General features: G+C 32.7%; 2 protein-coding genes across 6 annotated transcripts in view; both read left to right on the top strand.

Moving 5' to 3' along the window:
- The window catches only part of LOC127840869 (protein mono-ADP-ribosyltransferase PARP14-like), a 42,710-nt gene extending 39,570 nt beyond the window's left edge, over positions 1–3,140 (top strand). For all 3 annotated transcript variants that reach the window (XM_052369294.1, XM_052369293.1, XM_052369295.1), the window contains exons 27-28: positions 361–535; positions 710–3,140. In XM_052369294.1, the coding sequence (XP_052225254.1) occupies positions 361–535; positions 710–984 (450 nt within the window). In that variant the 3' untranslated portion in view covers positions 985–3,140. The remainder of the gene's footprint in view (positions 1–360; positions 536–709) is intronic.
- A 3,037-nt stretch (positions 3,141–6,177) lies between these two features.
- Positions 6,178–11,728, top strand: LOC127842532 (uncharacterized). 3 transcript variants are annotated; one of them, XR_008031691.1, is made up of 4 exons: positions 6,178–6,388; positions 6,745–6,839; positions 7,282–7,443; positions 9,455–11,728. XR_008031691.1 is itself a non-coding variant. In XM_052372068.1 (4 exons), the coding sequence occupies exons 2-4, from the start codon at positions 6,779–6,781 to the stop codon at positions 8,090–8,092; spliced, it is 447 nt and encodes a 148-aa protein (XP_052228028.1). In that variant the 5' UTR covers positions 6,178–6,388; positions 6,745–6,778; the 3' UTR covers positions 8,093–8,133. The 3 variants fall into 3 exon arrangements, 2 of the variants coding, with proteins under 2 accessions (XP_052228028.1, XP_052228029.1); XM_052372068.1 differs by lacking the exon at positions 9,455–11,728 and adding an exon at positions 7,869–8,133; XM_052372069.1 differs by lacking the exon at positions 9,455–11,728 and adding an exon at positions 7,869–8,133 and having other exon boundaries at positions 6,749–6,839.
- Positions 11,729–12,361: the final 633 nt, after the last annotated feature.

The raw sequence follows: 12,361 nt of genomic DNA on the forward strand, positions 1-12,361 counted from the left end.
TATAATGCTCTACAGACACTTTGTCAAACAACACGAAAAATACCAATCCAGATTCAACACGAAACAAACTAAATATCTTTATATTTAGAAGTATTATTCAATAGAAACTTTAAAGTTTTATAGAACATGATTTATGAATTTATTATCAGTTCATCCTTTACCATAACAATTTCTAATTGCATTTGTTCACAAGTGTATGTGTTGAATTTTGCATTATTGCATAATTTGAAGATTCATTTTTTGATTTCATTACTGATATTCGTCATATTCGCTAATAAAGTATAATTATTTGCTAATAATAAGCTGTTTATAAATTATATTGCAAGTTATGTAATGTTATTTATATAAATCTTAATTAAGATCGAGCGAATACAGAACGCAACACTCTATACGCAATACCTAGCCAAGAAAAAACAAATGCAGACGTCCTGCAAGAGACAGAATGTGGAACACACTCTCTGGCACGGAACAGCCCATGCCGCCGTCAAAAGCATCAACGCTCACGGATTCAATAGAAGCTTTTGCGGGAAAAACGGTAATTTGTAAAAGTCATTTACACGCTTATAGTTTAGACAAATATATGCAGGACATAAAAAAACGGAATTTTATAGTTGTATTTTATTACGATTCATTATTGCCAGACCAGCTGTACACATTATTAACGATATGATTCCCCCAATTCTTAACACAACGATAACTATGATTGTAGCTACCGCAATTGGAGAAGGCGTCTATTTCGCAGTGAACGCAACGTACTCAGCCCAACACACTTACTCGCCGCCCGATTCCGCCGGACACAAGCGAATGTATCGCTGCCTCGTTCTGACGGGAGATAGCACGCAAGGTGCTCAGGGCATGCGAGTACCCCCTCCTAAGAACCCAACCGTGCCCCATATTTTATATGATTCCGTCTCGGGCCCAGGCATGTTTGTCATCTTTAACGACACGCAGGCTTACCCCACACACTTAATTACATTCAAATAAACTTTTCAAATTTGCGCGAATCCCACTTCAAAACGTTACAGAAAAGTGTGGAGAACTAGACCTATTAATGTCCTGCAATGTTAAGGGAGATTGTCGGTAAATGTGTCAACTGTAAAAACACTTAAAGTTGAATATATTTCTCTTATTCACAAATAATTATTCGGTATATCTATGTAATAAATACGGAATATGACGCTAGTCAATTGTTCCAAGTGTTTGTATCACTCGAGTGGCTTGTGTGATGACGTATCACACGAGAGGCGGAGCCTCGAGTGTGATGCGAAATAGCACAATCCACGAGAGTGATACAAACTCTTGGAACAATTGACTAGCGTAATATTTCTTTTATTATATACAACAACTAACGAAAACAGTTAACAATTGTATTTTTTACTTTAACAAAACTGACAAAACAATGACTAAAACGGTACGCCATAGTTTATTAAAGACGCGTATGAATACAGTTTATGTAAATTAACGTGTAAACATTCGAACCGGGAAAACACAGGTTTCCGACACACTTACCTTAATGCCATCGTTAATCCAATGTTTATAACAATTAAGTTTACAACTTTAATCCGATGTTTATAACAAAAACGTTGAAACAATATGCACTTCCACTTCTATCTTCCATGTCTTTATCGAAACTTAGTTTAAACCACACTATTTTATTATATTCCTATCGAAATATACATTTATGCATGATAAACACACACTCCAAGATTCGTTTTGAATTCGTTCGATGGTTTTAACAAATAGTTTACTGTTAAAAAACACCACGTCCGACATATCCTTAAATTCCATAGAGTTTAGATAAAACTATTGTGTTTCGTCACAGAAATGACGTCACACGATTTACTACGTAATATATTTCGTAATATAAAATATTTCTATTCGGTGCGCGTAATGTGACGTCATTAAATGGGTCGAAGTAGTCCGGCTAGTATGGTAATACGGAATTGGAAACAGCGAGTAGCGTAATTCGGGATTTTTTATTTCAACGATTGATACAACCTGTATTTTGTTGAAAGCATTAAACAGGTATATAATAACACATTTTACCAAGATTTCTTGCTATAATTTACGCTGTGCGAAAATGAAAAGACTGTCGAATTCAGCATATTTACTATTTAGGGCTGGCACACATTATGCAATGTGCTAAATGTTACTTTCAATTGTTGGATTGTTTTTGCGTTTTCATGAAAGTATTGTGTTGATTTTTGTGTGAGTTAGTAGCTTACATGCAAACCCAGCTTAGAGTTGCACAATTATTTTAAGTAAATTAATTTAGTAAAAAGTTGATAAAAAAACTGGTTCAGTGGCATATTCATGTGTATTGTTTCTTTAAGATACAAAGATGGTGTGTTCCTTGTGATATTAAACGTTGTGTTTTACAAAAGTATCTTTTTGTCTTTATTAAAATTGACACCAAACGTAAAGTTTAACTGCATATTTAGTGCAATTGCCAGTTGATTTTTTTTATTACCACGTTTTTGAAAATAGTGTATATTACATTGTAACAATTTGGATATAGCCTTCTTAGGTCACTTATAAACTTAAAAAAAATAACAAAATAATGTGGCCTTAATGTCCAATTTGTATGTTAGCTTGGTTTTATTATTATAAAGTGTTGTATTAAATTATTGCATTTGTTTTGGAGATTATTGTTTTTGACATTTATTGGATGTGAAGTGTGTTTGTTTTGTACAACATTACTTTGGTACATGTTGTTTTAAACTTAAATGCAAATTGTCAAATAATTTTGAATATGGGCATGGATTTATTGTGTACATCTGTATGAACTTATTTTAAATTTCAGTGAGCGTGCACTGTGATTTCGTGTATTTTCGTTGACATGAAATATCGTTGACTCGTTAAATTGTGCTTATTCGTTGTATTTCAAATTTAGCTAATCATACTGAAAAATACCTAACTTAAAAGAAACATGCTCTGCAAATGAGTTAAAACCATGTGATTTTTATGTCTAGTGGGTATATTAGTTTGTTGTATTTATATATGTTGCCATTATTTTATTTGTTTGGATATGTGTGTGTGTGTAACGTTTTTGTTGTGATGTGAGTTTGTCTTGTACTACAGTTTCGTTCTGTTCTCGTTGTTTTAAACTCATATGGTCAAATATATTTTTTTTGCATATATTTATTTGTTGAAGAGTTTTCGGCGTCGAACTACTTATGTCCATACTGCTATATTACAGATGGCACTTACTTGACATCATGCAAAAGGATTTAAACTTTTCATCACGATACACACAATACAGGACAAGACCAAGGGTCAGAATGTATCGTCCAATATTATTTACTTACATTACTTCGAAAGTTACGGAGCACATCACTGTCTCAAAATTGATGAAATGTTTGGACTCGTCTTCACGCGATAAACTCTGCATGCAGCAATTTTGTTTCAGATAACATACTAACGTAGTGAAACTTCAGCTGCATGACCATGATTCTGATCCGAGACAAAGCACTAGACACAGCTCAAACACAATCACAAAATCATTTAGACAAAATGAATGAAAAACATTTTATTGGAACGCTTTAAGCCGAGCATTTTGTGGTTTAAACAGTTGCAAGAGCGTCACTTCCAGAACATAGTTATTAAACGCTTGCTTTATATATATTAACATGTTATTCATTTTAACCAGATATAAAACATAATACATTTCAATTATCAATCAATAACTTGTTGGTTTGATGCAATCGTCAGAACGCATATAGCAAACATATGAGACACGAGGAAACGAACCATAAAAGAATCGATAACAACTCATGATTGATTAAAATTATGTATATATAGTATAATTAATTACTAGTTTCCAGATCAACGTCACAATGTTTAAGAAAGAGCCGTAATAACGAAAAGTCAGACACATAGCTTTGGTATGTATCTTTATATGAAACTGTATGACAATAATATATCCAAAAAAGCTTTGAGTCGATTCAAAGCCCATAAGTTTCATAAACGAACCAGCAGACAGACTTAAGTGCTGGGATTCAGTAAAGCGTTCGATTAAGTCGACAACTATAAACTCGTTGTCAAGCTAACACTGAATGATCAACATGAACAAAAGCATATCGTAAGTTCCAGAAAAAGAATCGCAGCAAAACTGTCGTGGAAAACTAAGGACTCCATGCATACTTCATGCATTTTAGTATTGTCCATCAGTGATCGTTTAAGTACATATCTTTTCTTTGACCTGCCATGAAGTGAAATCAATTGCGGCGTATGTTTTCCGAGGGCGCTACTTTTTTGCTGACGACACTACAATTATGTCGTGTAGATTACAATTATATCCAACAAGAATCATACTACTTCTCCGAACAGCATACTGGCACTGTATTATGTATCCTTATCAATTAAGTAACATTAACATATAGAATTACACCTAATTGTATTTTTCTGTAGTAAACATCTTATCATATGTAACTTAATGATAAAGGATCTTGCTTGTATTTCTAGTCTAGTCGCATTTGTTCACGATTGACAAAAGAATGTAGTCTGTTGGATGTAAGACATCCCATTTCATAAAATGACTTGCTCTTGAAATTGCACTTTTTTATTTTGATATAAATCTTGTACCTGAACTGCTTCATTAAAACGCACAGCACCTATATAATAATAAGAATAAAATGCCATAACTAACACAACTGTAAAAGTGATGTCTTTAAGTTATAATCTATGCACATACTGATGTAGCCAGCTAGTAATGAGTATCATATGGCAAATTAAAATTAATGACAATCACGCATGTCATTATAATAACGTCAATCCTTTTAACGAAATTTCTTCAACATGATATTTATGCGTCAGGAACGTCAGCGAGTATCAAACCTGTAAAAAACATTGATTGAGTTGGCAGACAAAATACTGACAAAGACACAAGAAATCGAGAAGCCGAACATCAAACAGTACTTTTCTTGTAATAATGGAATGAAGTGCATACAGAAGGCGGGGGAAAAGCGCCTTACGTTATGGAGGAGAAAGGATCTAGGTTGTCCGAATCAATCGGAAAAATAAGGGCTGTAGAGTGTTCAAATGTGGATAATGCACAACGGTCGATAGACATAAAAGGGGCCTTTTCACGTTTTGGTAAATTGAACAAATTGAAAAAAAATGTTTCAGATTCGCAAATTGTCGTTGAAGGTATGATATTTGTGAGGAAATAGTAATACTGAACATTTACCATGCTATAACATATCCATTATATGCATCTTTTAAATGTATAACGCGAAACGATTAAATAATTTTGAGAGTTTTGTTTTTGTCGTTATATGTTGTGATACTACGAATATTGCTTATATAAGTATTAAATACATCACTGGTTGCATGAGCACGGATGGCCGATTGGTCTTAGCGAAAGACTTTTACTCCAGGGGTCAGTGGTTCGAGCCCAGTTGAGTGTTACTTTTTTCTTTCTTTAATTTTATTCTTTGTTTTGCTGGGGTTTTTTAGATCAAATGTTCAGAAACATCAATATAAAGCATTTAATGACAAACTTGAATACATGCCAAAATCTGTGAAAAGGCCCCTTTAAGCGATAAGATAACCTCTAAATGAGCATGTTTAATTCCGGAAAATTAGAATGATTTTTTGTTGTTGTTGCTTATACGAGAAACAGATGTTTCGGGAAGTAACAACTTAAATACTACTTTTTTCTGACACTTTTTTTAAACATCTCTGATAAGGTATTGGATTGCATTGCAAAGAAAGCAAATTACAAAACAAAAATTAAGTATCTATATTCGTCCTACACAAAACAATCTTTTTTTCTATGAACTTTAAGTGGGCGGTATAGTGCACTTAGTTCACTGCATTGATATTTCAACTTTGAAAACGTAACAGCACAAGTATTTCTTATATTTTATGGGATATATTGTCTATATTGGTTGTGAAATTAAACAATGTTTAAATAGAACACTTTTCTATAGTAAAAACTACCTTGAGGATAATGAAGAAGCCTCGTGTTTATGAAATATCTAAACACAGGTCTGACAATAATGTTCTTTATTTGGTTAAACCATTTAAAGTAAATATGCAAGATTATCGGGTGAGTAGGCATGCTTACAACAGTGCGAGTGAATTAAATTTTACATTCGCTCTAAGATTTGTTTGCTATTTGCGAGAGTGAGAATGATCATTTATATAGTCGATTGCGCTTCTTAAATCGGAAACTCAGTCACAATAAGCTAGGTGCAAGGTTATTGATTTGTTTTCTGTGTGAGGATATGTTTTAATGTTTTATATAAAAGGTGAAGCAGAGATCTATTGATAAATAATTTAAAAAAATCTCATTATACCGAGTTTTAGTTCGTCACATGTCGAACTTTGGTTATTGAACTTAGTATTTAATGGAAAAATATGTGCATGTTTGAAGTACTCAATTGTAAGTAAATCTTCTTTCACGTTTTCAATATATGCGAATATTAAATTTAATATTTATGTTCAGTATTAACTACAATGTAAATTTGTTAATGTCAGTTTGTTTATTCACATTAATGTTGTACAGATGGGCTTCTATAAATAATGTGACAAACATACAATATATTGTAACATGTTCGGAGCACTGAACACGTATTGTGTAATGAATACCAGATCTTAGTTACTATATATAAGCATTACGACAGGCCATAGGTTTTTATACTGATACACTAAAAGTGGTGTTATGAATTACTCATACTGTCAAGTTTTTTAATCGCTACAAAGATTCTAATTTTACTTTCTCTTTTGTTTTCGATTAAGGTAGAATTGTCAATTAACATATCTTCTGTGAAACATGTCAAGAGGTTTACGTGGACCCTTGCGCGATGTCCCGAATGAAACAGGGTTAGCGTCGGGTAAGTATTCTTACCAACAATTATAAAGATTTTTATTTCAAAAGATTTATATTTATTGTCAACACGAATTTAAGTTGTTTTTTGTTGTGATTCCATTTCATAATTTTATAGGCTACTGTTTTAGCCGTAAACATACTTGAAAACTAAATGTAATATCCGAGTTAATAACAAATGTGAAATTTTAAAAATGTCAGATGCGATTTACTCGTGTATTTATGATAGTATGTTTAAAAAGATAATGTAGTACAACGACTTTTAAAATTATGATTTAAAGAACTTGTTCACAGTTTGGCAAAATTACCATTTTCAAAATATAATTCATACATTCAAAAAAGAATGTATACATTATTTTTAAACAATTGACACAAAACCCCTTACTTAAACTAATAACTATACTATTTTGTTTTTGCATGATTCAATTATATGCTTTTGTGTATTGTAGATCCATTAACCGTTCATGTGAAGAATGTGCCAGACGTCTATATATCGGAAGAAAGTTTGGAAATGCTGTTTGAAAGTAAAACTTTCAATCACGTCCCGTCTGTGAAAAAGGTGGTTCTGTTAGGAAATAACGAGGCGACGGTGACATTTGACTACCCGGATGGTAAGTTATTTATAACAGAAAACTATTTAGTTTAGAAATTGTTAGACACAATCTCTCCAAAGCGTCTATTTTTAAATTTAGTATGTGAATTATTATCTTGCCTAGTTTAAACAACTGAAATCTTAAAAATAATGGAAAGCAAAATATTGTGTGTAGGTCAATAAGTTTTGAATGAGTAACTTATTGATAAGTGTAACACAATAATTCTCATTCTACTAGATGTTACCGAATAAGAATGCTAAAAACGTTTACGCAGACACTAACGTCCATTGCGTATAAGTAACAAATTTGTAACTTAAAGTTATAAGATTGTATCTATACGATGCATTACATGTAATTATCTAGCGAATTATGTTTCAAAGATTTCATGATTGGAGGTATTATATTTTTATAATTTTGTTGCATCATTCATTTTCACATCACAGATGCTAGTTTCGTTTTACAAAAACACCGAATACAACCATGCGAGTTAAAAGGGCAGATGCTGACCATTCTGCCCATAGGGCCAGTAACTACACCTGTACTGGGGAAACAATACTCGGACGAGTATCACCGACCAATTGATACCCGTATATCTTATGATGACTTACAAAATGCATCGGACGACTTCGATTCCATAAATGTATTTCCTCTGATGCCACACACTTAACGCACCAACCAATACGCGCTTGTAGTGACATTTTATGATCATCGTCGTTCGTCATCAAGATATGTCTTGTGATCACCAAAAAGACCTCATTTATGTTTTCAATAAACATGTTCACATGATTTGTCAAATAATATCTTGGCCAAATGAGAAACTTGGTCAGGTGTAGTCAATGAGTTTAATTACAGGAAAAGCTTGTTAATACTATAGAGACAATATTAATTGCCATCTTATCTGCATGGAGTCGCAAAACATTTATCTCAATAATATGTCATCTACATTTGAAACAGGGTCACATAGAAAACAATTTGGTCACTAGTTCACATTAACAACGCTTATGGACACTATAGAGTCTAAATGTATTGCCCTTTTGCCATGCAACTCGGTAAAAACATTTGCCTTTATTATTTCTGAGACTGAGTTCGGAACTGGATCACAAGGATCACAATCAAAATAACTGTGCAAAAGTAAGGAAACACTTGCGAGCACATAAGATACGTTTATAAGATTTATATCTTCCTGAAATTTGAAAAGAACATTTATCTCAATGCTATATCTCTGCCGAGTTAGCAACTGTGTCACGTTGGGGTCCAAACTAGGTCAGATGTAAATTAAAAAAAAGTGAACAATTTAAAAACCACATTCATAAACTAGTCTTCATAAAACTTGGTCCGATTAGTTTTCCCAATGATATCTCAAACGATTTTGAAACTTTGTCAAGTGGTCAAGGGAGATATGGTGCCTTTCTAATAAAAGATATAGCCAATATGAAGCTGGCATGTATCACTTATATGGCTTCAATAAATAAACTAGTATTTGATTGCTGTAAAAGTCACATGGTTTAGTTATTTTCACTCATAATTCAACTCATTAAAAAGTTGATATGATATCTTTGTTGTATTTGGCATTATTGTGGTTGGTTCAAACACTTTGCTACCAAGTTTACTGGGAAGTTTTTATTGTAAGTCTATGGTGAAACCATGTGAACACTACCTGATGGAAATATGTTAGTCCTTTAGGCTGTTCATCGAGAGCGTTAAGATTTTTCTCCTTCTTGTTTGTTTCTTTGGATTGTTAGTCAGAAGTATGTAAAAACTCTCAGTTAAACTACTCACAATTTTCCTGAGTAATCTGGTTAATTGGTGCTATCAAGTGTACATAGTATGCTAATGACAGACGAAATGTATAGGTTCTGACGCGAGCTGTCATGACATACCAAATTTTATTAGAATATTTCAGGAATATTTTGTAGAAAGCGAACATATGGCGAGCTAAATATAAACCTTTTTGAAAGGTAAACAAAGATAACAATTTATTTTATATACTGTGTGCATAGCTTTTGACTGTACAATTGATTTTGACTAGATAAAGGCGTGGGATGTGAAGAGTCCAGGAACTAAATACCCAGTACTAAGAAAAGATCTGCGAAGCGGTAAGGGTGTATAAGTTGTTTAAAATAAGCTCCGATAATGTAAACGTTACCTTAAGTGCGCATGAATTGTTGTGTCAATTTAACTATAGATAAAAATCACTCGGAACTAGCCCGGATCCTATTTTATCTATCTGGAGTGTATTATGATCTTCGTATACGATCGTAGAGATCCATAATGTTCCATGTAAAGTAGTCAAAATATAAGTAAATTTAAACTAAAACAAAACAGTATTTAGACATTGTGATCCTTATTTTATTATTTTCACATGAGTAATAAAATAGCCAATCATGGATATAATTCAAGTTCATTAGGAGTAACACATAATACTGTATAACAACTTAAGTTTGTGTAATGCCTTCAAATTTGGAACAACGTTCATTTGATATATAGAGGGCACGGAAACAACTTACAACGTGGGCAAATAGGTAGTTTCTCAGATTGTTTCGATTAAACGTTTCAAAGGAACATACTTGAAGAAGACATGTTTTGATAAGCACACTCATGCCGTCCGGATGGAATATTGTGAAAAAGCACCTAACATGGAGATCACACTAACGGGGAAGAAAAAGGATAAAGACGAATGTACTCTGAAGATTTATACCAAAATTGAAGACATCGAATCGAAGAAAATTGTACTGGGACCGGAGCGTACACGTTTACTAAAGCGGGAAGATATTCAAAAAGCTGTTACAAAGGAGATGACCATGAAAAATCTCACTGATATTTGGGAAATCTATGAAGATTCCGTTATTATGTACACCAAAGAAAGAGATGATTTTCTAATGATGGAGGCTTTAATTGTTCATGCAGTGTCCAAAGTTAGATAAACATTCTGTAGAAGCCATTTCTTCCGAGAAATGGAAGACTGTGGAGAAAGTGTTGAGGTCTAGATGCACAGACTGCTTAGAGATCAGGATTGATGATAAGCTTATGACGTTATTCATCTTTACCACGCCAACTATGGAGGATAAAGTACAAGATTCCGTAGAAGAATTTCGAGGCTGTACAAACACTTTAAGTTGAATATATTTCTCTTATTCGCAAATAATTATTCGGAATAGCGATGTTAGATCTTTTTTCACCAAGGTTTCCTGCTTTAATTTATGCTGCACGAAAATTAAAAGCATATCGAATTCAGCATATTTACTATTTAGGGCTGGCACACATTCTGCAATTTCTAAATCTTTATTTCAAATGCTGGATAGTTTTTGCGTTTTCATGGAAGTATTGTGTTGATTTTTGTGTGTGAGTTAGTAGCTAAAACGCAAACCCAGCTAAGAATTGCACAATTATTTAGATTAAATTAATTTAGTAAAACTTTAAAAACCTGGTTCAGTGGCAGAGTCTTGTTTACTGTTTCTTGAAAAACACAATGCTGTGTTCCTTGTGATATTAAATTTACAAAAGTATCATTTTGTCTTAATTAAAATTGACACCAAACGTGCGGTTTAACTGCATATAGTGCGACTGCCAGTTGATTTTGGTATTACCACGTTTGTGAAAATATTGTACATTAACGATTTGGATATATCCATCTTAAGTCACTTTTAAACTTAAAAAAAGAACAAAATCACGTGACTTTTATGTCAAATTTGAATGTTAGCTTAGTTGCATTTTTATAAAGTGTTTTAATTATTGCATTGGTTTGGAGACTATTTTGAAATTTATTGGATATGAAGTGTGTTTTTTTGTATTATATTATTTGTGTATATGTTGTTATACACTGAAATGGAAATGGTCAAATAATTTTGAATATGTGCATGGATTTATTGTGTACATTTGTATGATCTTATCATAATTTCAGTGAGAGTGCATTGTGATTTTGCCTATAGTTGACTCGTTAAATTGGACTTATTTGTTGGATTCCCAATTATGCAAAACAGACCGGAAAGATACATTACTTCAAATAAAATTCTCTGCAAAATGAATTAAAAATCATGTGACCTTTGCGTCTAATTGGTATATTCGTTTAGTTGTATTTATATATATTGCTTTCGCTTAAATATTTTTTTCAATGTATTTGGTTCGACAGTTTTTTGTCTGGTATTACATCATGTTTGTACACGTTGTTTTAAAGGGAAATGGAAATGGTCAAATAATTGTGAATATCTACATGGTTGATTACCTTACATCAGTATGAGTTTCTTGTTTACTCTAACGCTCTTGTACTACTATTTTTTAGAGAAACTTTAACATATGTGGTAAAATTGTCATGAATATTAAATCTTTTTTTAAATTTATAATAACGATTTTCGTTTTTGTGATTTCAATACTTTGTTAATGCCAATGCATACATACATCAAAATTATGGACCGATAACCGAGCTCACTATTATCTCTATGTGTATTTAAATATGCTGCTAGTTGCATATATTTATTTGCTGAAAAATTAAACAAATAATATTCTCGATAAAACTTAACCCTTTACCACTTAGATACGAATTTTGACGCATTGTAGTCCCTTAGAAAGTTAAATTTATTTAAATTCCTTTCTTACTAGATTCAAGCTATAAAAGCTTCATTTCGAATGCTTAGATAGTGATGAGCAGATAACAGCATAAAACCTGAACAGGCCATGAGTTGCCCGCAGGCTGTTCTGGTTTAATGCTGTTTGCACATAAGCATTTTCACGTTGCCTCTAAGTGGGAAAGGGTTAACTATGGATATTCAATTTGACATTCAGATAAAAGCCATACATATGCGGTGTCAACACAACTCACCTGTGATATTGTAAGAACCATATTTGGAGATTTCACCAACCCGCAATGTTATATTCCAATTGGCACTTAATAGACATTATACACACGGATGAAAACCTTCCCATCACGATACCACAATCC

The sequence above is a fragment of the Dreissena polymorpha genome, chromosome 8 (assembly GCF_020536995.1).
Source record: "Dreissena polymorpha isolate Duluth1 chromosome 8, UMN_Dpol_1.0, whole genome shotgun sequence".
Classification (NCBI taxonomy): domain Eukaryota; kingdom Metazoa; phylum Mollusca; class Bivalvia; order Myida; family Dreissenidae; genus Dreissena; species Dreissena polymorpha.

Coding starts and splice junctions, on each gene's coding strand:
- LOC127842532 (XM_052372068.1), top strand. CDS start 6,779: ATGTCAAGAGGTTTACGTGGACCCTTGCGCGATGTCCCGAATGAAACA. Junction 6,840..7,281: donor TGAAACAGGGTTAGCGTCGG/GTAAGTATTCTT, acceptor TGTGTATTGTAG/ATCCATTAACCGTTCATGTG. Junction 7,444..7,868: donor GACATTTGACTACCCGGATG/GTAAGTTATTTA, acceptor TTCACATCACAG/ATGCTAGTTTCGTTTTACAA.